Source organism: Solea senegalensis, linkage group LG3 (genome assembly GCF_019176455.1).
Source record: "Solea senegalensis isolate Sse05_10M linkage group LG3, IFAPA_SoseM_1, whole genome shotgun sequence".
Lineage (NCBI taxonomy): Eukaryota > Metazoa > Chordata > Actinopteri > Pleuronectiformes > Soleidae > Solea > Solea senegalensis.
This window is the reverse complement of record NC_058023.1, coordinates 1841114-1868906: the sequence shown is the minus strand read 5'-3', so window position 1 is coordinate 1868906 and position 27793 is coordinate 1841114. Positions and strand designations below refer to the sequence as shown.

Genomic DNA, 27793 nt, shown 5'->3' with positions numbered 1-27793 from the left:
GTGTGTGCGTGGTTTTCCATAAACTTTCTCACGCGCTATAAACGGGAAGTTTTTATTTTTCTTATTCAGTTTTTTTCTCAAATTCAAAACCTCAACTCTTGCTCCCTGTGCGCGCGCACACACGCGTGTGTGTGTGCGCGCGCGCGCGCGTGTGAGGGAGTCCGGGAGTTGTGGCTCAAATGCGAGCTCTGCTGGTGACAGAGAGACATGAATACAGAGAGAGAGAGAGAAAAAGAGAGAGAGAGAGAGAGAGCAGGTGGAGGGAGGGAAGGAAGGATGAAGAATAAGCAAAGAGGAAAGGAAAGAAGGGAGAAAATAAATGAGAAAGGAAAAATGATGGATGGGTTAACAAAGGTACAGCCAGGAAAGGAGGAAGGAAAAGTGGGGAGGGATAGAAGAGGAGAGGAACAAAGGAGGGGAGAAGAGAAAGAAGTGTCCTTAACTTTGGAAAAAAAAGAGGAGAGAAAAGGGAAGGAAAGCGGATGGAAGGACACTGATGAAGTGGAAGCAAAGACAGGAAAAATGATGGATGGTTCAAAAACAAGGCAGCTAGGGAAGGAGGGGAGGAGAGACAGAAGTGTCCTTAATTTAAAAAGAAAGGATGCAACGATGGAGAAGAAGAAAAGGAAGGAAGGGAAGGATAGAGGAGGAAATTAAAGTGGGGTAGTTAAGGAAGGAAGAGAAGGAGGGAAGGAACTAAATGAAGTGCATATAATTATTATGATAAAGGCGTGTGTGTGTATAATGGGATTGAGTGGTGTGGATTACAGACAGACTGTGTGTTTTTTAATCCCGTGTAATCTCATTGCGCCGAGAAACTGTGACTGAATGAAAGAGAGAGAAAATAGAGGGAAAAAAAGAGTTTTTATTTTTTAAGTATAGTAGAATATAAAATCTATAATCTACTGTAATCTGATTAAATATCCTGCAGAAACACAAAGCTTTTATTGTGAAAGAGTGACAGGTCTGTGCCGAGTGTACGGAACACCAAACGCGACGTAATTCAGCGTCATTTAAAGACAAAAGCAAAAAAAAATTTCATATAATCCCATATAATCCACGTGTAACATTATAGTCACTGTATAAATCTGTTTGTTTTTGGGTCAAAATGTTTATAAAATTGCAATTACAGTTCATTATTTTGGTAACAAAGTAGTATTTTTCCTCCATATTTCATAAACTTCCAGATGTTTTCTGTATTATCGCACGCTTTTATTTAAAAAAAGATTTTAATCAGACAACTTTATTTATCGACGACGATGAAGACAAAACGAAATGAAAACGACCGAGTCGAGCTTTAACTGACGGACAGATTTGACAGAAGGCGTCGCAGAGACACGAGGACCGTGATCGTCCTCCGAGGACTCGTGAAGATCCAAGACGGAGACGGATGAGGTCTTCACGGAGGTGAACGTCCCTCTGCGGGATTTTAATGACTCACATGAACTTGGAGTCGGACTTTAGGATGTTTGAGAGGAAGAGGAGGAAGAGGAAGAGGACAGGAGTAGAGAAAAGACACTGGTCTGCGGGTTTTGATGCTTTTGGACTCATAAATGAACAGTGCTGAGTGCAGTGGTTCTCTGGAGGTCTCTGTTCTGGTTTTCAAAAAACAATACCCAGAGAAAACCAGAACAGAATGTCTTCAGGTTTGCTACAGAGCTTCTTATGGACTTGAAGATTGTCCAATCAGATTTTGGTGGGCGAAGGTCAAATGTAAAGGTCAAACATAAAGGTCATGCGTGATGTCGACGATTGTCCGTCCTGGTTTTAGAATGCGATATCTCAAGGAGACCTTAAAGACAGTTTATTGGGACTTTTAAGATTAACTCCTTCAATTGTGTTGGTCAAAGGTCAAATGTCAAGGTCATTGTGTTTGATGTGATTGTGAACTCGAGGGAACTTCTCGTCGGTTCATACGTGTTTTAGATCACGATATCTCAAGTATTCTTGAGTGAAATTTCTTCAAATTTGGTACAAATGTTCTCTTGGACGAGTCGAATTTGGTTGTTGAAAGTTGAAGTTCAAGGTCACAGTGACCTCCCAAATCAGCTCTTTTCTATGCAACATCTCAGGTTCTCTTGAGGGAACTTCATACATGTTTGTAGACCACAATATCTCCAGAGTTCCTCAACGGAACTTCTTTAAATGTGGTACCAGTGTTTACGTGGAATGTCTTACGTAAATTTTGGTTGCTGGAAGTTGAAGGTCAAGGTCACTGTGACCTCAGGTCATCTCTGTAGGACACTTCTGGTTTACGACACATCTCGAGAATTCCTCGACGGATTTTCTTCAAATTTGGCAAAAAAAACAATCACTGAGACTGATCAGAATTTTGTGGTTGAAGGTCAGAGGTCAGTGTAATCTGTGGTGACAAAGACTATATCCAACAAAAAAAGAACGGGAGAATTGTAGTGAATTTACAGATTCATGTCAGAATCCATGTCCACGTCTGCTAATCTGAGCCGTGTCGCGGCCTTTGCCTCATTTTCAGACCAGGAAACGACTCTAAATTCACGGCTGACGCGACGCTTTCAAGTCCTGACACCGTCTCTCTTTATCTCTTTTCTTCTGAAGGCCACATGAGCGACGGCAGGAGGAGAAATAATGTCATTTATCAGCACGGCGCCGCCTGACAGTGATGTATCTGTTACCGGGATCTGCACTCAAACCAAACCACAGGTAAACTTTTTTAATTCCACAAATTTGTGCGTTCAGGTGATTCTACCCTTCAAAGTAAAGGCGTTTATTTTTGTATTTATATTCTGTTTTTACCACACTGGACCTGGATCACCGAGTCAAGGAAAGGAAACTTTAAGTTTAGCGAGCGGACGCGTTTGACCGAGGACAAACGCCGAGCTGCTGTAGATTATTACGAAGGAAAGAGGAAACGAGAGTGCTAAGAAGTGAAAGAAAAAAGAGCACAAGAGAGGAAAAACAGAGGAATATTCCATATTTTTATGTTTTTTTCTTTGTTTCATGACAAAGAGCTGCAGGCTGAGTGTGTGTGTGTGTGTGTGTGTTCTAAAAACCTCCTGTCAGACGCACACAATCATTTCAGTTGATGTCCAAAGTGTTTTTGTACACAAATAACCCTCTCACTCTTTAACACACACACACACACACTCATCACTAGAGGCCATCAGGTTTTATTTAGCTTTTATTTATACAAGCTTAAAGTCAAACCATCCATCTCACACACACACACACACACACAGTAGCCCACAGCTTTCATTACTGTGTGTGTGTGTGTGTGTGTGTGTGTGTGTGTGTGTGTGGCTGATGACAACACAAGCGTGAAAGCAACTTTTTGTTTGCGATGATACACAATAATCTGTGTGAGTGAATTTTCCCATCATCCTCGGCGGCACCTCTAGCTACGATGTTGACGACGGCGTCTCAACTTGTGTTCTTTAATAATCTAATTCAACAACGCAATTACAGAGTGTCAAACTGCGGAGAGACGGAGACGCTTCGTCTCCAAACATGGACATAAAAAAAAACCCTCAGTGGACAAATATCAGATTTAAGTAAATGAATGAATGAATAAATTAGGACGTCGGGTCTAAAATGATGTCAGTGGTGAAATTCTGTCGTATTTTAATAACATTTAATGTTAAAAATCATTGGAAATAAAAAAAAAGAGGAGTTGTTTAAGTGTGTGTGAACGAGTGAATGTGATTTTTAGGCTCAGTTTTAAGACCTGATATCAACATGTGTCCTCAGAGACACAGATAATGGTACGATCCATTTATGTCTGACGTCACCTGAGTTTACTGGCAAAAAAAACATGGACACAAACGTATCACTAACATATCTCTGTAATTTAGCTTATCTCATCTTGTCTTAGCTTATCTTGTCTTGTCTTAGTTTATCTCGTCTTGTCTTAGCTTATCTCGTCTTGTCTTGGCTTATCTCGTCTTGTCTTAGTTTATCTCGTCTTGTCTTATCTCTTGTCTTAGCTTATCTCTTGTCTTAGCTTATCTCATCTTGTCTTAGCTTATCTCTTGTCTTAGTTTATCTCGTCTTGTCTTAGCTTATCTCATCTTGTCTTAGCTTATCTCGTCTTGTCTTAGTTTATCTCGTCTTGTCTTAGCTTATCTCGTCTTATCTCGTCTTGTCTTAGCTTATCTCTTGTCTTAGCTTATCTTAGTTTATCTCGTCTTGTCTTAGCTTATCTCGTCTTGTCTTAGCTTATCTTGTCTCGTTTTAGCTTATCTTGTCTTAGCTTGTCTCTTGTCTTAGCTTATCTTGTCTTAGCTTATCTTGTCTTAGCTTGTCTCGTCCAGTCTTAGCTTATATGGTCTTGTCTTAGCTTGTCTCGTCTCGTCTCGTCTTGTCTTATCTTATCTCGTCTTGTCTCATCTTGTCTTAGCTTATCTGGTCTTGTCTCATCTTAGCTTAGCTTGTCGTAGCTTATCTCATCTTTAGCTTAACTCGTCTCGTCTTATCTCATCTCGTCTTTAGCTTAACTCGTCATCTCTCATGTTGTCTCATCTTGTATTATCTCGTCTGTAGCTTAACTCGTCATCTCTCGTGTTGTCTCATCTTGTTTTATCTCGTCTTGTCTTGTCTCGTATTTTGCTTAACTCGTCGTCTCTCATGTTGTCTCGTCTTGTCTTATCTCATCTTTAGCTTAACATGTTGTCTCACCTTGTTTATCTCGCCTTGTCTTATCTAGATCTTTAGCTTAACTCGTCGTCTCTCATGTTGTCTCATCTTGTTTTATCTCGTCTTGTCTTATCTCGTCTTTAGCTTAACTCGTCGTCTCTCATGTTGTCTCATCTTGTCTTATCTCTTGTCTTATCTCGCCTTTAGCTTAACTGTGTCTCTCATGTTGTCTCATCTTGTCTTATCTGTTTGAGCTTAACTCGCCTCTCATGTTGTCTCATCTTGTTTTATCTCGTCTTGTCTTATCCCTTTAGCTTAACTTATGTCGTCTCGCCTTGTTTTATCTCGTCTTGTCTTATCTAGAGCTTTAGTTGTCTTTTTATCTCGTCTTATCTTATCTTGTCTTCAGCTTAACTCGTGTCTCTCATGTTGTCTCATCTTGTTTTATCTCGTCTTGTCTTGTCTTCAGCTTAACTCGGTCTCTCATGTTGTCTCATCTTGTTTTATCTCGTCTTGTCTTATCTAGCCTTCAGCTTAACTCGCCGTCTCTCATGTTGTCTCATCTTGTTTTATCTCGCCTTGTCTTATCTCGCCTTCAGCTTAACTCGCTGCCTCTCATGTTGTCTCATCTTGTTTTATCTCGTCTTGTCTTATCTAGTCTTTAGCTTAACTCATATTATCTCATCTTGTCTTATCTCATCTCATCTTTAGCTTAACTCGTGCTCTCATGTTGTCTCATCTTGTTTTATCTCGTCTTGTCTTATCTCGTCTTCAGCTTAACTCGTCGTCTCTCATGTTGTCTCATCTTGTTTTATCTCGTCTTGTCTTATCTCGTCTTCAGCTTAACTCGTCGTCTCTCATGTTGTCTCATCTTGTTTTATCTCGTCTTGTCTTATCTCGTCTTTAGCTTAACTCGTATTATCTCATCTTGTCTTATCTCATCTCATCTTTAGCTTAACTCGTCGTCGCTCATGTTGTCTCGTCTTGTTTTATCTTGTCTTGTCTTACATGTTGCACACTTAAGTAATTTTTTTTCTCCAAATCAGCAGAAAAGTTTTGAATCTGAAATAAACCTTGAGACAGGGAGAAAAAAAAAGGGACGGAGACATTTAAACCATAAAAAATGTTCTTGGCAATTTCCAGTGTGGTGCAATAAAGACTGAGCTGTTTCCACTTCCTTCTGTCCCCATCCCTCTCTCTCTCTCTCTCTCTCTCTCTCTGTCCCCCTGTGTCCTCCACCTCTCCTTCCCTCTCTGCCCTTCATCCCCCCTTCTCTTTATCACTCTGCTCATAAAACCTGCTCATCCAGAAAGAACAGAGTTTAGAGGAGGACGAGAGAGAGAGAGAAGAGAGAGGGATAAATGAACAGGACAGAAGATAAAGAGGGGAAGATGGAGAGACACTGAGAGGAAAAGACGGTAAACTTTCAGATCAGTAATCGATGTCGTTTAATCACGGAATTAAAGAAAATCTGTGTCCAGTTTACAACGTCGCTAAGTGAACGTGGTAATTCTGCGATCGTCGTAACTCGAGTCCTAAACCCGCGCCGTTCCAGGCTAAGCTGCGTTTAGCGCATCATTTAATTTCAAATAACCTGCTTTTGCTGGAGTATAAACTTTTCTACAGGAGAAATACAGTCGCCGCTCACTTTATTAGGTACACCCAGTTTAACGTGCTGCACTCACGCATCAGTCGTAAACTCTGAATTAATCCCATGTTCACTACGATTCTGAATGTGTTTTACAAACATATCGGTTTCATTTCAGAGGCTGCAGTTTGTTTCCATGTTTACACCGAGGTCTGTAATGGTTTGTGGACACGAGTTAAAATAATAATAATACTTTAAAAGAGACACGGGTGAGTTCATGAGTCTGCAGTTCAACTCAAAACAACATGAAAATGACCACAAAGATGTGAAACAACATTTAGTATAAATAATGCGGGAGCTAAACACCTGACACGGCGAGCAAGAGCAAGCTAATGCATAACAGATACACATATACGAAGTACGGCTACGTCCTGTCAAAAAGAAATGACGTCAGTTTTGCGGAATTAGGATAAAAAACGTTATATTGTATTCGTAATAATTCTTATCAAATAAATTCATGTTAAAGGTTGCATTTAGTTTCCGGTGTAACAGAGGCTGTTGCTATAATCCAGGCTCCGCCTCCTTCAGATGCTACAGCAGCACACAAAGAACTTTAGCCAAGGAGACGAGTTCCAGTTTTCGAGCTAAGCTAGGCTAACAGTGACGTGACTTTTTCTCTTCAGAATCAAACATGAACCTAAATTAGCGATAGCCTGCTAGCTTGTGGAGTCCATGCCGCAAGCTAGTGCTACGTTGTTGAATCGCTAGCATGTTCGTCGGGACAAGAGAGCGCAAAGATGCTCGGAACCATGTAAAAAAGGGACGCAACTTATCTGCGAAAAATCGCAACGCAACGACAAGGAGACAAAAAAACGTTCTAAAAACACGTGGGTGTTGCTACGGTTACGGCACGACGGCTAGTCTGTTTTGACCCAGACGTTAGCGTTCTCTTCCCGATTCTCGACCGCGCCGTCCGTCGCTAACACTTCCTGTCTGTGAAAGCTCCGCCCCTTCGTCACTCTGACATCGACACGCTAAGGTCATGTGATCGGCTCTTTTTTTTCAGGGTTGAAATTTGACAAAATCTTTCAAGTTCAAACGCTCACGCACATTTTTGTTGTGCTACTTTTTTTTTTAGAGAGTGGACACTGAGGGAGAGAGAGGGAGAGAGAGGGAGGGAGAGAGAGGGAGAGGGAGAGAGAGGGAGAGATAGCAGGTCTCAAGGTGACGAGTCATTGTCCTAATTCCTCTTTTAAAACAGCTAAAGAGGCCAAAAACGCCACACACACACTCGCTCTCTCTCTCTGTTTCTCTCATTCTTTTCTAATGTCTCTCACTCATCTTCTCCCTCTCCTCGTGCCATCTTCACAGAGAAAGGTTAACCCCTCCCCCTCCTCTCCTTTTTTATATTTAACTCGTTCTCTTTTAGCATTTACATCCCCTCATCCTGACGTCTCTCTCTCGCTCTCTCACTGTTCCTGTCGCCTTTGCCAGCAGCGATGTCTTCAAACTCTGATTGATGATGGTTGCCGTCGGTTACCGTTGTGTCCTGCTTTCTGTTTTTACCAAAATACTTTTTCTCTTATCTCTCTCTCTCTCTCTCTCTCTCTCCAAACTTTTTCGCTCTGTTTTCAAACTGCTGATATGAAAGTCAGGGTCACGTATTTATGTGTACGTTCAAAGTAACGCGAGGACTTTTTCTTTGTATCCGGAGCAAACGCTCGGTTGAAAACGCCTCTCGTAACTTTTGTAAAGTCAAACTGCTGAACACACAGAGGCTCAACTCTCAGGGAAAACAGCAGAGACAGTTTAAAATCTACGATATCTACGTCACATGTTCACGTCTTTGTCTCACTGTGAGACAGACTTTTCCAAAACCACTCACTCTCCCACACCAAAGCCCATAGAGAAAATCAGCGATTTTAGCTCACGGTGACATGAGCTGCCGGTCTACTGCTGCCTCGTGTGGTCACTTTGTGTCACTGAGGTCAATCTGAACGGATTATTTCAAATGCCGAATTTTAAAAAATAAGACATTTGAACTTAGTGATGGAGGCAGCAGTGGATCAACAACTCCTGTGTGCTGTGATGTTAAAATCACTGATTTTCTCTATGGGCTTTGGTGTGGGAGAGTGAGTGTTTTACAAACTTCAGTTTCCTGTTAGAAAAATCTGTTTAACGATGAGATAAAGACGTGAAACATGTGCTGTAGATATATAGTAGACTTAAGCCTCCTCTAAAATCTGTTTTAATTATGTTAAAATGCCTTTTGTCTCTGTCAGACTGAGGCAAAAACAAGATTTGTCTTCTGCACCAAACCCCATAGAGAAAATCAGTGATTTTAACATCACAGCACACAGGAGTTGTTGATCCACTGCTGCCTCCATCACTAAGTTCAAATGTCTTATTTTTTAAAATTCGGCATTTGAAAATCTACATTCAGATTGACCTCAGTGACACAAAGTGACCACACGAGGCAGCAGTAGACCGGCAGCTCATGTCACCGTGAGCTAAAATCGCTGATTTTCTCTATGGGCTTTGGTGTGGGAGAGTGAGTGGTTTTGGAAAAGTCTGTCTCACAGTGAGACAAAGACGTGAAAAGTGGCTAAAAGGTGTTTTGTTTTTCTCGTGTCACCACTGACAGCCATTTTGTTTTTGCCGAGAGCTTTGCAACGAATTCTGAAAGTGTGAGAGACTCACACACACACACACACACACACACACGTTTGACCCTCATCTACAACGACGACAAGATTGAGACTAAAAAAGCAAACAGATGGTGGACGACTTTACCTCCAGATCGCAAACATATGTCCGTTTAAAGACGCGTCAGTCGCCTCTGAGAGTTAAGGACGAAGTGACAAACAACCACAGAGTCAGAGTGAATAATTAAGACAAAGGAATTAGCAATTAAAATGGATTATAATTTTATTTTGGAGTGGATTTATGTGAACGTGTCTGTAGATGGATAGTTGGGTAGATAGAGTCGTTAATGAAGAGCTTTACTGAATGTGTTTTTTAATGTTTATTTCATTATTAACGTATAATCAGTGTCATCAATCACTGTGACAGCCACCTATTGTCAGCGTGACTGTCACACCGCGCCGCTCTGTGTGTGTGTGTGTGTGTGTGTGTGTGTGTCCGTGTGTGTGAGAGAAAAGACGACGAGCGTCTCTTTGACGCAATTTTAATAAGGTGTCTAAAATCAATAGTCCCCTTCTTAAGGCAAAGGACAGAGGAGGCAAGGGAAGGAAGGAAGGGTGGACACAGAAAAATAAGTTTAAAAAAAACATGTGACATCCCTCCGTGGGGCGTCGCTGCACATGTCGGAGCGCGTAAGTAAGTCACCGAGCGAACTGTCGCTCATTTACGCGATAAAAAGTCTCCTTGAGTTAAAAAAAGATATTTACAATAAAACGTGTTTTAGGCGCAGTTCATTTTCCATAACTGGGTAGAAAGAAAAAAAAAAGATGAAAAATGATACGTGTGTAAAGAAATGCACTCCACGGCTTTAACCACTAGGGGGCAGCATTCACAATGATTAAATGGAGTTATTGAAGAAAACATCTGAGAACATGTGGCTGAGAGTCGAGCGTGAGCGGCTTTAGAAGTAAACATGAAACAAAAACACCTTCAATCAGAAAATCCAAACCTACGCTAGAGCCCCGCCCCCCGCACAGGTGATCCTGCGCTTTTCATTTCCTTAAATCAAAATAAATCAAATTCATCAAATGAGAAATCAACAGGGACGGAGAAAATGGCAACGGAAGAATGAAACCGTTGGGACGAGCTGGCTCAGGTTTTTATTTTTTGAGACTCGCAAAAAAAAAACAAAAAAAAAAATTTATTGATCCGAGTGCCAAACGAAATTACGCAAACGAACGCGGAGCTTTGAAGAGAAGTTTCTCTGTCGTTATCGTAAGCTGCTATAATCCATCATATCTGGGGAAAAATCAAATTAACATATATTTACACACACGTGCACACACACACACACACACACACACACACAGTGTGTTTCTGCTGGGTTATTAATTATAACACTAATTAACCTACAACTAATGACTTGGCCCCTGTAAGTGTGTGTGTGTGTTGTGTGTGTGCGTGTGTGTGTGTGTGTGTGTGTGTGTGTGTGTGTGTGTGGGCGTAACGAGGGGTTGGGAGTTAAATCATATTAATTTCAACATTGATTAAGCAATAAAAAAGACTTTTAACTAGCAGGGGTGTATATCACTTCAGCACACACGCATCGCAATTTAAATCTATGTATTAATTAAAATGCATGTGTGTGCGTGTGCGTGTGTGTGTGTGTGTGTTGTGGAGCTTGACGTTGCAGTTTCTCGAGCGAGGACAGGATCAACACTCTTTAACGGAGATAAAGAGAGAGAGATTTGAAGGAGACATGGATGAGATTCAGAGAAAAGAAGAAGGAGGAGGAGGGAGAGGAGGAGGAGGAGGGAGAGGAAGTGTGTGTGTGTGTGTGAGAGGTGGAGATAAAGTGAAAAAGAGACGAGGAGGGGGGAGAGTGACTGCTGTGTGATTGGATATGTGCCAGTGACTCTTTGAAATTGCGATCTCCTCAGATATGCGTTCTCAACGTATAGCTTTAACTTTTCCCGCTCATATAGATAACGACTTCTTCTTCGTTAGCCAGGAAACTTTGTTTCGCCAACTTGAAAGCAGAGTTCGCTTTGAAGAGTTACGAAGAAAACATGGACGAGAAGAAGGAGAAGTTGGAGCGCTCTCCTCCTCCTCCTCCTCCTCCTCCTCTTCCTCGCGCCACTGGGACTCGAACTCAAAGGTGTGGAGTAATTGAGTCCTAACGGCGTCGTTGGAAGTTGTGAAGTTGCTTGAATTATCGTCTGTGTTTTAGCTGCCAAGGTTTTTCCCCGAGACCTCGCTGAGACCCGAGCGAAGGCGAAGTCCATAAAACAGGCGCGTGCCGCGAGGTTAAAGCTGCGGCAGGTGAGATTTAAAGGTTAAAACATGCCTGTGTGTGTGTGTGTGTGTGTGTGTGAGATCGCTGCAATCACAAAGTTAAGTCTGCCAAAGAGAAGAGACTCTGCTCCTGCTGATGAATCAATGAATCAATGAATGAGTGAACGAATCCACAGATTCAAAGTCACCTTCATTCATCCTTTAACAAGTTCACAGAAACTAAGACACACACACATAAACATAATACAAATATGCGTAAAATGCAAAAAAAAACCTTTACATTCAAAAATGGCTGACTTCCTGTTGAATTTTGCCTCACTGTCAACATGAAAAAAAGACGTAAAACTGCCCAAAATGACCACAAAAATGTCCGACTTTAAATTCAAAATGGCTGACTTCCTGTTGAATTTGCGTCTGAATTGAAAAAAAAAAATGTAAAATGACCACAAAATGACTTTGATTTTGATTTTCTTTATTTTTTTGCTTCTACTTCTCAGGGAAACTATTTCCAAGGGCGGACTTTAGGGGGTGCTGTTGGGCCCTTTTTTGATTTATATCCTGATATATTATTATAAAAACGTGATATAAAAACTCAGCCCTGTTCACAAAGTGAAGTGATTCTTTACTAAATTGTGGGATTTTTGAATGAGGTTTGGTTGGAGTTTGGAGTAAATTAGTGAAGAAATCAACAAGATACAAAATTTATTGAATTAAATTACTGCAAAACTCTGATCACAGAGAGAAAAATGCTGAAAATAAGTGTTTTTAAATAAATCATATAAAAGTTCACTGTATCTACGGCAGAAGCTGGGAAACGCAACCTGACTGAACGTCAAGTTTAAACACACAAATATACCATGATTACACACACACACACACACACACACACAGTCTCCGCAGGGTGTTGGAGGGAGAAATGATGAGAAGATCAATCATCAGCTGTCAACAGTGGCTAATAGAGTATGAGAGCAACATATTAACAATACTGTTAGATTAACACACACATGTGCGCGCGCACACACACACGCACACAAGTACCGATACAATGTTAGCGATTGATAAGATTCACTGTCGATTTAAAATGACAATAAAAATGAAATAACATTGACTGTAAAAACACAAGAAACTGGACACTCAAACTAACAAACACACACACACACACACACTCACACACACTCAGTGTGTGTGAGTGTAACAGATCAGATCAGACGAGTGCTTTTGTTCTGCCCGTTTGTCTTCAGAAGTAAACACTGTTCTCCATGGAGAGAAACTGGCACAGACGCCATGTTTCCTCCTGAAACCAGCCACAGACAGAGGATTCTACAGGGGTATTCTCTGTCTCTCTCTCTCTGTCTCTCTCTCTCACACACACACACACATGGAATTTCACCTGAGCATTAACAGAAAGAATGTGAACCATTTAAATTGAGCCCAAATGCTCCGACGAGTCTAAAATGTGCACAGTAACAAAGCTACGCTAAACAAAAAGTCACCAAACCAAAAGAAACAAAATCAAAATGTGGTATTTTCTTAAATAGATGAGAGTGAGACGAGTAGATTGATGCCTCACTCGAATATATCTGTGAAATATCAAGCTATGGCTAGCAGCTAATTAGCTTAGCTTAGATAAAACTGGGGTACAGGTGGCGTTTTGCTTGGTCTAAAATATACTACTGCATCCTTTTGAATTAAGAAAACACTTTCAGATCATTTGTAACGTAAACATTTTTAATAATTATTTATATAAATTGTTAGCACGTACATTAGCAATTTGTTATCTGCCGGTTAACTGCTGCTATGTTAGCCCCCGGCACAGCTGTACATTCTGCTCTTACTCAAGTACATTTATTTATAGCTTTTCCTGATCTTGTTGCTATTGTTGTCATAGATCGTATTTATTAAGATACTTCATATTTTATATTATATTATACAGTATATTAACTGTGTCATACAAAACGGGGGGAAACGGCGAATGTGTCAGGAACTCTTTCCAGCAACAGATTAGCTTCTCTGGAGAGGATCGTAGCCTTTTCTTTAGGATTTGGTGACAAAAGAAACAACGTTAAAAAAAATCCGTTATATGGATTTATGTTAGGCTAAATAACTTGTTTGCCTCTAGTGGTCGTTAATGGTGTTGCATCTTCAGATCAGAAACAGCAGCAGCAACAAAAACTGAGAAAACGGATAAAACCACTCGTCACTCAGGTGTGTGTGTGTGGCGTGTGTTTTGCAGCTTTAATGGAAAAATCGCATTAAACTCAAAATACTATTGACTCTCAAACAGGAAACTACAGCAGCACTCTTTTCTTTGACCTCCTTAATGATCCATTACAGCAGTGTGTGTGTGTGTGTGTGTGTGTGTGTGTGTGTGTTTGCACGTGTGTGTGTGTATGTACATGTGTTTGTGTGTGTGCTGACCTTTCCCCAGTGTTAGCCGGTCTGAGCCATCACAGGAGGTATTAATGGACTAATCACATTAAACAGAGAATCATTAATCATCTCCCCTCAGCGCTGTCACTGCCACGCAACGCCTAATCAACTCTATTGTTTACACACACACACACACACACACACACACGCAGGCTGGCATTGGGCTGGCACACACACACACACACACAGTCACTGCAGGAGTGTGTGTTCTCACAGGACGGAGGAAAAAAACTTTGCAGCAAAAAAAAAACCAGAAACTTATTCGACCTGAATCTTTAAAAAATCAGATTTCTTGTCATTTAGTTTGTTTTTGTCTGCGTGTTTTCATCCCTTCATCTCTTCATGTCCTAACATTCATTTTCCCGTCTTTTACGTCCACTGTCCATCTCTTCCTCCTCCTCCTCCTCCTCCTCCTCTCACTCCGTCTGAGTTTTGCTGATTCAGCAGCGATGTCATTAAGATGTCGGGTAAAAGGCAAACACACACACACACTTTGCATCTTTAATAATTACACACACACACACACAGAGCTGAAAGTGACACAATGCTGAACGAAGCGAAACGTCCAAAAGTTTCTCTCGATGCTTTTGACTTTAATCAAACTGAGTCACATGACTGAAGGAAAAATGACTTTATTGTTTTAACAGTTTATGTTTTTTTTATGTCTTTGTTTTAGATACTGACAAAAAAAAATCGACCAGATTTTAGCCCTTAACTCTCCCACACCAAACCCCATAGAGAAAATCAGTGATTTTAGCTCGCGGGGACACAGGAGCTGCTGGTCTACTGCTGCCTCGTGTGGTCACTTTGTGTCACTGATGTAAATCTGAACAAAGGATTTCAAATGCCGAATTTTATAAAATAACTCATTTGAACTTAGTGATGGAGGCAGCAGTGGATCAACAGCTCCTGTGTGCTGTGACGTTAAAATCACTCATTTTCTCTATGGGCTTTGGTGTGGGAGAGTGAGTGCTTTACAGACTCGCTTTACAAACTCGTCATGTGACAGACGAAGAATCTCAAACACGTTATTTGAGGCTGGTATTTTCCCTAAAAGAATAATAAATTTAAAAAAACAAAGGAATGTTGTCTCTCTAAAGAGCTGCCAGTGAACACATGATTCCACCTCCTCACCCTCATCACACACTCACCATCAAAGTCCTGGAAAGTGTGAGCGTGTGAACGGTTAGACACGGATGCAGACGGAGGGAATTCCTTCACTGGAGAAGAATAATATTAAAAAAATGTATAATATATATATTCATATATAAAAAAGGGAAAAAGAATAAGGATTTTCTATAATAAAAGATGTAAATGAAATAAAAGAAAGACTAAAAAAAAGGGAGGAAAAATGACAAATAAGAAGACAAGACCAACAAAAGATAACTGGCAAAAAAAAATCTGAAAACAGACCATTTTCAGCCATTAAATAAAAAAAAGGAAAGCGAAATGTTTGACTGACAAAGTGGAAAAAATAAAACGTGTAACAGCCGAACACAGAGGAGAGAAAAAAAGATGAGTGGTGATGTTTTTTAGCCGATGTCTAATTTGTAAGATGAGAGAGAGACAGAGAGTTAACCAAGTGGAAAACACCATCTAGAAAACTATGATTAAAACCTTCCACTGTAATAATGAGATCTACTCCAATCCTTTACCACACACACACACACACACACAGTGATTAAAACACAGTAATACTCGGACTTAAATTACATGTCTTTAAAATGATTTGACTTGACCTCAAATTTATACGGTTTGAAGAAATCCCGGTTTGAAGTTTAAGTGTGTGTGTGTGTGCGTGCGTGTGTGTGTGCGTGTGTGTGTGTGTGTGTGTGTGTCAGTGTCAGAGAGACAGAGAAAAACCTGCAGCTACTAAATAAAGGGGATTCAAATTAAGCTCCAAAATCTCGGAAAATAAATGTATGTGTTTACAGAATCTTCACATTTTTCAGTTTTTCATCCATTTCAAATGATTCCAGTGTTTGCTGTGATTAAACACGGCGATGCACTGCAAACAGGAAGTGATAATAGCAAATTCATCATATTCTCACTGTCCCTCATGAGTCAAGAACAAAAAACACAGTGTGTGAAATTGCACATCACGTCCACCAAAAGTATTTTATCTTTTAAACACGCAAAGTATATATTATGTATTTAATTGTTATGTTAAATAAATGAGGCTTTAGTATGAGATTGGGATTATTGCAATCTGTCTTCTAATAGCTAGCTTTCTGTTGCCTTTTGCGGCTAACCTAGCTTCAAGCAAAGTCCCTGCGACTTTACTTAAAACGATGAAATAACCAAACAAACACTGAAGCCATTAAACTTCATCAGACACATTGAAAACCATCATTTGCTATAAATAATGTCAGCTAACATTAGCTTTAATTTGTCCTCCACAGGGTTTGCATTTGGGCAGTTACAGGTAGCTAGCTAACTCGTTAGCACAATACCAGCTAGCAGGTTTGGTTTCATATATTTACTAATTACTAACATTAGCTGACACGTCATATAATTATATATAATATATAATATTATATATATTAGTGAATAAGTAGTTTCTTACCTGCTCCGGTGTCTCTGAACTCACATCAACTAGCATCAACATTAGCTTGTGTTTGTAAAGATAAATGTAGTTAGCTAACTCATTAGCACAGTACAATATTTTCTCATTAATGTTAGGTGACACGTCGTATGAGACAGAGTTAATAAACTCAACTCTTCATTTAAAACTAGTTAAAAAAGAAGTTGTTTCTTACTTTACTTTAGCTTGTGTTCCATCCTGGAAAGATATGGGTACTGTAGCGAGCTAACTCATTGGCGCAGGTTTGTTTTTCTGGTCCGCAACTAACGTTAGCTGACGCGTCACATAAGACAAAGGTACAAAAGGACATCAAATATTAATAAATTAAGTGTGTTCATACATTCACACTCTAAATTGGATTCAAACATTGATTAATTGATCGATTGATTGATTGGAAACTGATGCCATGCTGTGTACAAACTGTTTTTCTTTTTAATTGTTTGTGCTAACTGTCAACATATGTGTTCAACCACCCGCTAACAGGTGATGCCGATGTTTTGGCTTGTTTTGTCGATTTCTTTGCCGTGTTAACGTGTTAAAGTGATAAACGCTTCACATTAGTTTGCGTGAAATCACTCTCTTCTTCTTCTTCTCATCCGAACCAAACGTCTTTACAGAATTAGCCTCATTTTCTCAGTGTGAAATCGTCCGTTTGATTCCTCTAACGTGCTTACGACTCGTCCTCCAGATTAGTCCGCGCCGTCTTTTCTTGGCCACCAGCAAACGAGGATAATCTCGGCAGCGAAATGTGAATTAAATCAAGTGTCATGCCGCCATAATTAAGGAGTTTCCGTCCTTTTTTAAAGAATTGTTATTATCCTTGTGTTGTGTCGTGAATGTGCTTCCTTAACCTCGGTGTGAAATTGGCTGCTTTAAACTGCTAACTAGCTTACGACGGATCTGCGACGACTCAAAGCCAAATCCTGTTTTCTGCTCCTGAAACAAATGAATGAATGACTTTTAAAAAATTAATGTCACATTTCTTTTCCGCTGCTGCCTTTAAAATCAAATTTAACGTCGACAGTTTAGGTCTTTTTTAGCGAATTCTATCAGAAAAAATGCAGTATATTTGATCTTTTGGGTTTTAGGTTCATGAATTAATATCAACTATATTTTAATGTATTGATTTATTTACTTGTTTTTTTAATGTCACAAAACTAAACTAAATCCACCTTGAATGTGTTCACAAAGGACTATAACACTCGCAGGACGTTCATATAAGGAGTGGTGTGTTATTTAAGGGTTGAGTTAAGTTGTTCAGGAGTCGTTGTTATTGTAATATCTGATGCAGTGATTCTTTTATCGGACTGATATCGATACTGAGTATCGCGTGGACTCATCCCGACGTTGTTGTCACTTTCAAACACCTGATTATTTCTCTCTGGTGTCGACTCGTCGTCGCTGTGAAACCAGACCTTCGCTCGTCTTAACTGGCTTAACGTCGTCCTCCTCTGTTTCACAGACAAATCCTATTTTCAGCTCTTCATCAGTGGAGGACAAACGCGAGGTTTCAATATCTCATTTACCCCCGCGCGCACACACACACACACACACGCACACACACACACACACAGAGGACGCCTGTTGCTACAGCTGCATTTGGAGACAAATCCCTTTTTCTGCTTTGGCCTCGCAGACAAAAAACACTCGTCTCATTTCCTGACGCCGCCTGTTGCACAAGATAAAAGAGGACTTTGTGTGAGTGAGTGAGTGAGTGAGGGAGTGAGATCAAGTGCCTTCATTAATGTTCCCTCTTTTCCTTTTCTCTTCACCTCCCTCCCTCCTTCCTTTCATCCTCTCCTCCTCCGCCTTTGTTTCCCGCTTCCTCAAGGACGATTCCTCGCCCGCGAACACGTGTGAGAGCACGAAACCAGGTCAGAGGAGCGACGTGGACGCGGCTTTACTTTCTGAAGCAGCAGATGAAACTTAATGAACAATCAATCAATATCAATATTTACTACTTTCACAGAGTAGAGGACAAATCCAGCCACTGGGGGGCGGGACCCAGTGGTCTCCTGGTCCCAAAACCAGGATAAATGGACCTTATGGTGTAAAACCTGTGCCAAATCAAATAATGCAGATCACTGTAAACCATGATCCGAACCCAGATCGGTTAATGACTGCTACTGGTGCTTTGGACAGAAGAGGACATGGGGAAGGCAGGAGACAAAAGGACGGGTAGGAGTGTGGAGGTGAGAGAAGGAAAGTGGAGCTGGTGGAAGAGACGAGAGACGACTACAGTCTTTAAGACGGACGTGAGATCTTAAATCACACGGCCTTTCTTTGAAATGTTCTTCACACTTAGTAATAACGATTGTGGTCCACTAGGGGGCAGTGCAAATCGGGTAAAGTCTGTTTCTCAAACACCACGACTAACTATTTAACTAACTTACTAACTAGGTAAAGAGTCTCCTCAAGAATCGACTAATAAGGAAGGACTTTACCGAAAAGACTCTCGGAAGTGTCTGGTTTGTTTCCACCTCACTGGCAATTCTGCTGCTTTAAGTCTTTGGAGGCATCTTAGCTTAGCTTGGCTTAGCTTAGCTTCACAAACACCGATCAAGGAATGAAGATGAAAGAAAGGAGACGACCTTTGAACGTCTTAGCTCTGGAAAATGTCCAGTCACTGTAGTTTGTAGTTCTTGACCTTGGTCTTTCTTGGGTCTCTTTGGTCAGACCATACTAGCCGATTGCCAAAGAATCAGTTTCCAGAAGTAACGGTGGAGCATTGACCGGGTCCTGAATGTATGTTCGAACCAATGAATGGATGAACCAACTCAACAATTCCTCGAACAAACAAGAAAAAGACCAAAACATCGTTGGACGCAAAGTCCAGAAAAGGTCCAGAGAACTCACCCACACGCGCTAGCTACAGTGAACTTTTCCACAAAACTTTTCCCGCTGTATGTTCTCACGAGCTGAATGTTTGGACGATCAACGGGGAAAATATCACAGATCGGAACGCAACTTCCAGGCCTCGCGCAAATCGAAGTACGTCCACGATTTCAGTTTTGTTCTCATTTTACATTTCAACGATATTTAGGGGAAGACAGAATTCTTCTTCTCGCCTCAGTGCGCCCCAAAAAACTCAAGAACTTTTGTGACTGCGTCAGACCTGGTGAAAATTACCGCATGAAAAACGTTCGGTGAAAAAGCGTGGAACATTGGAAGTGGGAGGGGCTAAGGAACACAGTCGGTGATTTTTATGTCGCGTTTCGCGTACATGAACAAAAGTTGGTACGTTATTTTTTTTGCACCAATCATATTCGAACAAACTTGTCCTCGAGCTTTAGTGCGATCGTCTTCAAACTAAATCTGCGTCTTTTTTTTGTGACTCACGCGACGTCTTTTCAATAAAATAAAACTTTAGCGACAAAGAGGCGGCGACTGAGCGTAAAACTCAAATGTTTGAAAGTAAGTGGAGGAAAGTGACGCAGGTGATTAACCGTCGAGGTTCATCCTCAGGGATCAAAGTGAGCGAAGAGGACATGAAGATGAGAGACAAGGAGAGGAAGAACGTGGAAAAGAGAGATAATGGTAAACTAAGACTCCATGACGTGAGGTTTTAATGTGGAAAAAATGGAAAATAAAGAACGAAGCAAGACACAGAACTGGGAATCATTAAAAAAGAGAGAGGGAAGGAAAGGAGGGAGGGATGGAAAGATGAGGAGGAGGAGAGAACGATTACAAGTGAAGTGAGAGCGACGGAAAGAAAGAAACGGAGTCAGAACAGAAAGAAAGGCTGGTTCTTTTTTTCCCAGCAGATATGATCTCTGTCATCAACTCTCTCTCAGTTTTCCCACAACACATCAGCAGTTATCTGCCATTAAACACACACACACACACACACACACACACACACGTGACACAATCACAAGAAATGTTTTTAAAATCACTTCTGGACTTTAATGAGTCTGGAAACAAGCGCTCGTCCATCAGTGTCGCAGAAGAGATGCAATCACAGCCAAAAAGAGTTATTAGTCATAAAAACAACTTTTTAACTAGTTTGTAATGGAGTCGGAACTCGGACCGGACAAACTGCTTCTTCTCTTCTTCTCTTCTTCTTCTCTTCTTCTTCTTTTCTTTACGCGGTCATTTGCTCAATCATCTACGAAACGAAATGGCCGAGGGTCTAAATATCGCGGAAGAGACACGACGCGTATTTTTTTCGCGTTAAAATTAAAACAGTTCTTGTCTTTTCTGACAGAGACGGAGGAAACATCTGTGGAGGTCAGACAGAGGTCAGACGGAGGTCAGACAGAGGTCAGACGGAGGTCAGACGGAGGTCGAGGTGTTTTTGTGTCGCAGGGCGGAGCAGGTGGGTGGAGCTTAATGGATCATGGGACAGGAAGAGTTTGGCTTCTTGTGACTGTCACTGTCGCTCCCTCTCACACACACACACACACACATTCCAAGCCTCACTATTTGATTTTCCATACTGTGGTTAATGGTTTGCACCTGTGTGTGTGTGTGTGTGTGTGTGTGTGTGTGTTTTTTTCCACAGATGTCGACATCAGGCTCCGGTCCAAACTCACAGGTCAAAGGTCACTGATGTGTCCGTGTTTATTTATAACAACATCTGTCTGTTCTGTCTGTTTTACCTTATTGTGTTTATTTTTTATGATAAATTCTTCTTATTTTCACTATTTTAAGTACGAGGTCAAGTCCAGTTTTTAATAGTTATTTTTATATGGACTAAATATTTAAATCATGGACATTTTCTGGTGTCTTTTATTTACTGAATACTTTCATAATTTAATGTTAAATATACTGACATCAAAGCTCCAGTGTGTAAGAATTAGTTAAGGCTTCTGTACAAAACATGACGCCGTAAAGTAAGACCCTTACCACAAATACATAAATGTCTTATTTTAGGGCGACAAATGAATAAATGTTTCATTTAAAGTGATTACACATTTGAACACACACACACACACACACATTAGTGTAGTCGTGTTTTCTGTCCATAAACGCTTCATAAATGTTACATACTGGAGGTTTAAGTGTCTTCAGAAATTCACTGTTACCTGAGGAGACGCACACACACACACACACACACACACACACACACACACACAGTACAGTGTTTACTGTCTCACTCGTCTTCTCATTAAACTGCAGGTGAAACGTGAACGTGACGAGTCACAGGACGACGCGGTGGTGCAGTGGAAAATTTATATCTGTGTGTGTGTGAGAGAACTGTCAGTGTGTGTGTGTGTGTGAGAGAACTGTCAGTGTGTGTGTGTGTGTGTGTGTGCGTGCGTGCACGTGTGTGTGTGTGGCAGATGGTGAGTAGAGATGGATGAGGCAGGTTCATGTTACAGTATCAAAACTCCTCCTGTTTTCAGAGAGAACGAGAGACTTTAAATGATCCTCAGGTCTTTACCTCCCTCTAGTGGTCAAGTGTGGGAATCACCTTCAGGTAGAACTTAGAATAATAAAAAATCTGTAATAAATTAAAGCTTATTATGTCATTTATAAATGTAATAATATTGATGATGATGATAATAACGATCATAAGGACACTTTTTTTAAGGTTAAACCCTTTTTTAAGGTGTGTTCTTGTATTTGTGGACAATTTGTCTTTTCTTCACACGTTTAAAGGGATTTTTGGGGGGTTAAGACCTGGTTTAAGGGTTCAGATTAGAACTAGGTTTATGTTTGTGTGTGTGTGTTTTTGTATGTGTGTGTATTTGTGAGGACCAAAAAAATATAGGATGCTAGGACCCTTTTCTCTTTTCCTCTTAAATTTAAAGGACTTTTTTTTAAGGTTAATACCTGGTTTAAGGGTTTCGGAAGAGAACTATAGGTTTGTGTGTGTGTATGTGTGCTTGTATTAGTGCTTTGTGAGGACCAAACAGCGTATTAAACCATACGGAGTGAGGACATGTTGTCTTTTCCTGTCATTTAAAAGGGATTTTGGGGGTTAAGACCATGTTTAAGGGTTAGGATTAGAACATGGTGTGTGTGTGTGTGTGTGTGTGTGTGTGAGAGACAAAGTGCTGTCTGTGCTGCAGGCTTCAGTGTCGACAGTGAACTACTGGCCTACTTATGGACCAGGTCACTTCTCTAAGAGCGAGCAGCCACCGTGAAATATTACATTATATTATGAGCACGCACACACACACGCACACACACACACGCACGGTGTCGTGTCCTCTCTGTGTTTGTAACAATAAAGAAAACAAACATGTAAAGAAAGAAAAATATACAGACAAGTGTATTCAATGTTCACGTGTGTGTGTCATTTAAAACTCTAACTGTAACTCAAGTATTTAAGTTTTATATAAATAGATAAATGTACGTTTCAGCGCGTGGAAACAAACGTCATCGTGCCATTACGCACGCGTGGAGAGAGCGCGCGCTCCAGCGGCAGCCACAGATCATCGGAGGAGGAGGAGGATGAAGATGAAGACTCTGAAGTTTCGAAGGTCGTGATGGAGGATTAGGCTGCTGCTCTCCTTCAGTCCTTCCTTCCTTCCTTCCTTATTCCCTCCGTCCTCCAGAGACAGAGATGATGGAGGACCGGGAGCCTCGGACCCGCAGACTCTCCAGTTTCACCTCCAGGTCCCGCGTCTCCAAGGAGACGAAGCTCCGGCTGCGCGTGATCTTCCTGGATGAGAGCGAGCGCACGTTCGAGGTGGAGGTGAGTTCATCAAACACTTTTTGTCTATTATTGATGTATTATGCTGCTGCACGCGCGCGTCCTCTCGCTCACGCGCAGAGACTTAACTTCATTTTAAACTAACGGTTTTTTTTTTTTTACATCGTGACGTTTGAATTTTCACATTTCACTGATTGAATCGTTTTAAACGTGTCATGTTAACTCTGTTAGAAGCTGTTTTATGAACAAAAATAATGTTTATTTTTCATATTAGTACCAGTTTGAGGACGTTTGTATTATTATTTAAAGGAAAATGAACACAATTACTGTCTTACGCCTTGTTTAATTATGTTTTCTGTTTTTCCTGCAAACGAGACAAATAAAACCCGGACATTAACTGTGTCTGTTCTGTGAGCAGAGAGCACTTTAAAGGAATAGTTCCAACAGGAAACTGAAGTTTGTAAAACCACTCACTCTCCCACACCAAAGCCCATAGAGAAAATCAGTGATTTTAACATCACAGCACACAGGAGTTGTTGATCCACTGCTGCCTCCATCACTAAGTTCAAACGTCTTATTTTGTCACTTTGGCTTTTGAAAATCTTACTTCAGATTGACCTCAGTGACACAAAGTGACCACACGAGGCAGCAGTGGACCAGCAGCTCCTGTGTCCCCGCGAGCTAAAATCACTGATTTTCTCTGTGGACTTTGGTGTGGGAGAGTGAGTGCTTTACAAACTTCACTTTCCTGTTGGAAACGTCTGTCTGACATTGAGATAAAGACGTGAACATGTTCTTAAGATGTCGTAGACTTGAGACTTGGTCACAAAGCATGAAACACTCAGTCATGTGCTCTAATATCCGGGTCAGGACGAGCGACGGCCTGTGTTTTTAACATGGTTACACTGCCTGCAGCGTGTGTGTGTGTGTGTGTGTGTGTGTGTGTGTGTGTGTGAGAGACCCATGATTACAATAATAGCATCTTTAGAAGAGGAAAGGGAGCAAAGAAAAGAGATGAATGAGTAAATGCATCAGGGTAAAAATAGTGTGTGTGTGTGTGTGTGTGTGATTCAGTCCAAAAACAATTCAGTTAAAACGATAAATAAATCTGTAAATTCACATGTATTCCTTCTCCTACTTAAAGACGTTGTTTTATTTTGGGACACAGCTGCAGCTCTGAGGACAGGAGTGTCCCGTCCTCCACTACTTTAACGTCTCAGTTTTATCTCAGAGAGTAAATTTGTTTTATTCCAGACGTTATTTCTCCTCTAATCACAGGTTACAACAAGAGCGTTCCATTTCTCCTCAGACACAGCTGCTCGCCCTCCTGCTCCTCTTCCTCCTCTTCCTCCTCTTCCTCCTCCCTCATGACGACTTAATGAGTGATGTCCAGTGACCACCAGCAGGGGGCTAAACACAGGCTAGCAGACAGCTAATGCTAAAAAAAGCACATGCACCATGTTATTATCAGAGAGGAGGAGGGAGGGAGGAAAATAGGATCCTTGATGACGACTCGTGTGTGTGTGTGTGTGTGTGTGTGTGCGTAAAAAAAACCCTGATGTAAAGAATTTAGATGAATAACAAGTTGACGCTAGTGTTAGCATCCCTTTGAAGAAGCTTAATACATAACTTAATATTTAATATACAAACTGTCATTCTGAAGTTTGTGTAACGACATTAAAACTTTATTTACAAGTACATAAGAGGGCGTAAACAGTCAGTGGCTCTTATTTTGAAATCCACAGGAATTCCAGGAAGTGAAGATCCTGGAAGTGGAAAACTGTGATGATACAATGTTTCTTTCATTTTGTCATAACTCACACTCACACACATGTGAAATAATACAACAGCAATAATAATGATAATAATAATAATAATAGTAATAACAACAATACTTTTAATTTAATTCTCTCTGCGTCGCAGCATCAAGTGTTGGGCGGCAACTTCTTCAACAGAGTTTGTCTTCACCTGAAGCTGCTGGAGAAAGAATATTTTGGTCTGGAGTTCAGACACAACACTGGAAACTATGTGAGAGAACAAAAACACACACAAAATATCACTATAGAAGTATATAAACATAGAATATATCCATAAATATGTATATAAACACGTTTAAATTCTGTTGATATGTTGCAGGTGTGGTTGGAGCTGCTGAAGCCGCTGAACAAACAGATCAAATGTAAAGTAGTTCAGATTTTTCCTTCTTAATTTCTTTAAATAGCTACATAAATATCTAGAATATATATGTATATATATATGTATGTATATATATATATATATATATATATATATATATATATATATATATATATATATATACACATATTCTTCTCTCTCTTCGTCAGACACCAGCGATCTTTTCTTCAGGTTTATCGTCAAGTTCTTTCCTCCTGACCCAGGACAACTGAAGCGAGGTCTCACAAGGTCAAAGTTCATCTCTGTTTATCTTTAAATCTTGGTGTCATTTTTATTCTATAAATATAAATATAAATATATATATAAGATGAATGCATTTAGGCAAAAACATCTACAGCCTCGTGTCATTTAAAAAGTTACTAATTTCCTTCTCTATTTCACTTGAACTATTAAAATAATTATATATTTATTTTTATTTTACCTTCTGTTCTGATCACATATTATTTTAGTTTAGTTTGTGAGTTCCATGTCAGCGTTTCCTCACTTCCTTTCCTCAATTCCTTCTCTTCTTCACTTCCTCATTACTGCACAGTCGTTGTTTTTCTCTGTTTTTTGTATGAAAGTGTTTTATGAATAAAGTTTGACTGATTGATTATTGTATTACCCTGTGTGTGTGTGTGTGTGTAGATATCTCTTTGCCTTACAGATAAAGCAGGACTTGTCCAACGGCAGTCTGACCTGTAACGACAACAGCGCCGCCCTGCTGGTCGCTCACATACTGCAGTGTAAGTGTGAAAATGCAGCGCAGTCAAAATGTGAACATCCTAACATCTAAAAGTGTCTTTTAATTCAGAATTGTATTCACCTAAAGCCATGGTTCCCAACCTGGGGTCCCAAGCCCGCCTCAGGGGGCGTCAGAATTTGGCAGAACTTTGTAACCATCCTGTGACCATTACTGCGTTTGAGGTCAGAGCAACTGTAATATGAAGCCTGAGAAACATAAAAGTACCAAAACAAACCCCAGGAGTTACCTTTGTTTGGATTTGAAAGAGGTTTTTATTCATATACTGGAAACATGGGAACAAAAACCTGCAACTGCTGCTTATTGTAGCGTATAAAGCATTGCAGTTATTGAGGAGCCTGGTTTTATCTTGGACACAAGCAATGAAGAAAACGTTTGGGAACCACTGGTCTTTGACTTTTCCTTCAAACTCTTGTTGTGGAATGTCAGTTTATTCTCCTTGTTTATGTTTGTTACAGCAGAGTTAGGCGACTATGACGAGGAGCTGGTTTGTCACCATCTAGAGATGAAGCAGTACGTCCCCAACCAGGAATATTTAGACCACAAGATCATCAAGTTACACAAGAAACACAGGTTTGTGTTTTACCTCCAGAAAAAAACAAACATTTTCTCAGTCAAACAGAGTCCAGGAAATGTCCGTCCTCCGTCTCTGTAGGGGCGTGTCTCCGGCAGACTCGGACATCCAGCTGCTGGAGGTGGCGAGGAAGCTGGACATGTACGGGATCAGGCCACACCCAGCTCACGACGGCGAGGGGATGAGGATCAACCTGGCGGTCACTCACTCTGGAGTTCTGGTCTTTCAGGTATGAGGTTGTCATCCTGGGTTCCTGGTGTAGAGGTCAGATAACAGAGCTTTTCTGGGTATTTGGGGTGTTTTTCTTTTAAGACTACCAAGTTCAATCTATGGGTAACCCCTTTGAGTTGCTTTTTGATGCTGATAAATGGAAATAGCTGAAGTGTTTCATGTGTTCTGCGACTTTAGATCTCGACAAGGACAGTTTACCAACAGGCAACCAAGGTCTGCTCAAATGTGCTCTGTAAAACGCGGAACATCTGCTAGAACATTTGGCAGAACATTTGGCGTCAAGGTTCAAAATCCTGCGTCTCTTGACCATCAAATTTTATATATAGGTGGCAGCTAAAGGTTTTCATTGTCATGCCAATAGGAGGTGCTGTTTCTATATAAGAGTGATAGTGTTGATCGCTCAGGTCTGGTTAAGTATAACAACAAATACTGAAAGCAGTGGTTTGCACTGGTTTGCACTGGTTTGCACTGGTACCCTGTTTTCTTGCTTTTCTTGGCACATTTTCAAAAGTGAAGCTTATTTTTCACGTTGAATCATTTCTTCTTACCTCTGTTTTTCAGGGAAACACCAAAATCAACACGTTCAGTTGGGCAAAAGTCCGCAAACTGAGCTTCAAACGCAAACATTTTCTCATCAAACTGCACGACAAAGTCGGGGTGAGAACCTTCAGAGGCAGTTTGGACTTCCGAGAAGCGCACACGTTGTAGGTTATTTGTTGTATACACACATATACAGTGTGTCTTAATGTTGTGTTCACAGCCGTCGTGTAAGGACACACTGGAGTTTTCCATGGCCAGTCGTGACGTGTGCAAGTCGTTCTGGAAGACGTGCGTGGAGTACCACGCCTTCTTCCGGCTGCCCGAGGAACCCAAGGCGGTTCACAAAACACTGCTGACCTGCAAAGGCTCCAGCTTCAGATACAGGTGAAAAAGAAAATGCATGAAAACATCCACTCGGGTTAAACTGATTCTTCACGGATCATTCAACAAGTTCACGACTTTGACTTTGACTTTGACTCGTGACAGTGGGCGGACGCAGAAGCAGCTGCTAGAGGGCATGGGATCGGGGGAGAAGAAGCCTTCACATTGTGAGAGGTGAGAATAAAAGCACGGAAAAAACACAAAGATATAATCTGTTCTGATTTGTTTTGGAAAAAATAATCTGTCTCTGTCGTAAATTCTTTGCTCCAGAGTTTATTGTCCGTCAGAGTTTGACCCCAGACAGTTTCGCTCTTCTCCTGATCTCCTCACAGACGTCTCTAAACAGGTAAGAAAAGTTCACACACTACACAGATACA

The 27793-nt window shown here is 40.8% G+C and overlaps 1 protein-coding gene across 1 annotated transcript in view; it reads left to right on the top strand.

Moving 5' to 3' along the window:
- LOC122766303 (FERM domain-containing protein 7) overlaps positions 1 to 27793 on the top strand; it is a 63092-nt gene that overhangs the window by 32731 nt on the left and 2568 nt on the right. Inside the window, exons 6-19 of the mRNA XM_044021058.1 lie at positions 2575 to 2679; positions 20356 to 20466; positions 20653 to 20692; positions 22460 to 22794; positions 24676 to 24780; positions 24889 to 24931; positions 25098 to 25176; positions 25576 to 25673; positions 26149 to 26263; positions 26346 to 26493; positions 27057 to 27152; positions 27256 to 27419; positions 27522 to 27590; positions 27687 to 27762. Of these exons, the coding sequence (XP_043876993.1) occupies positions 22663 to 22794; positions 24676 to 24780; positions 24889 to 24931; positions 25098 to 25176; positions 25576 to 25673; positions 26149 to 26263; positions 26346 to 26493; positions 27057 to 27152; positions 27256 to 27419; positions 27522 to 27590; positions 27687 to 27762 (1125 nt within the window). The 5' untranslated portion in view covers positions 2575 to 2679; positions 20356 to 20466; positions 20653 to 20692; positions 22460 to 22662. The remainder of the gene's footprint in view (positions 1 to 2574; positions 2680 to 20355; positions 20467 to 20652; positions 20693 to 22459; positions 22795 to 24675; positions 24781 to 24888; positions 24932 to 25097; positions 25177 to 25575; positions 25674 to 26148; positions 26264 to 26345; positions 26494 to 27056; positions 27153 to 27255; positions 27420 to 27521; positions 27591 to 27686; positions 27763 to 27793) is intronic.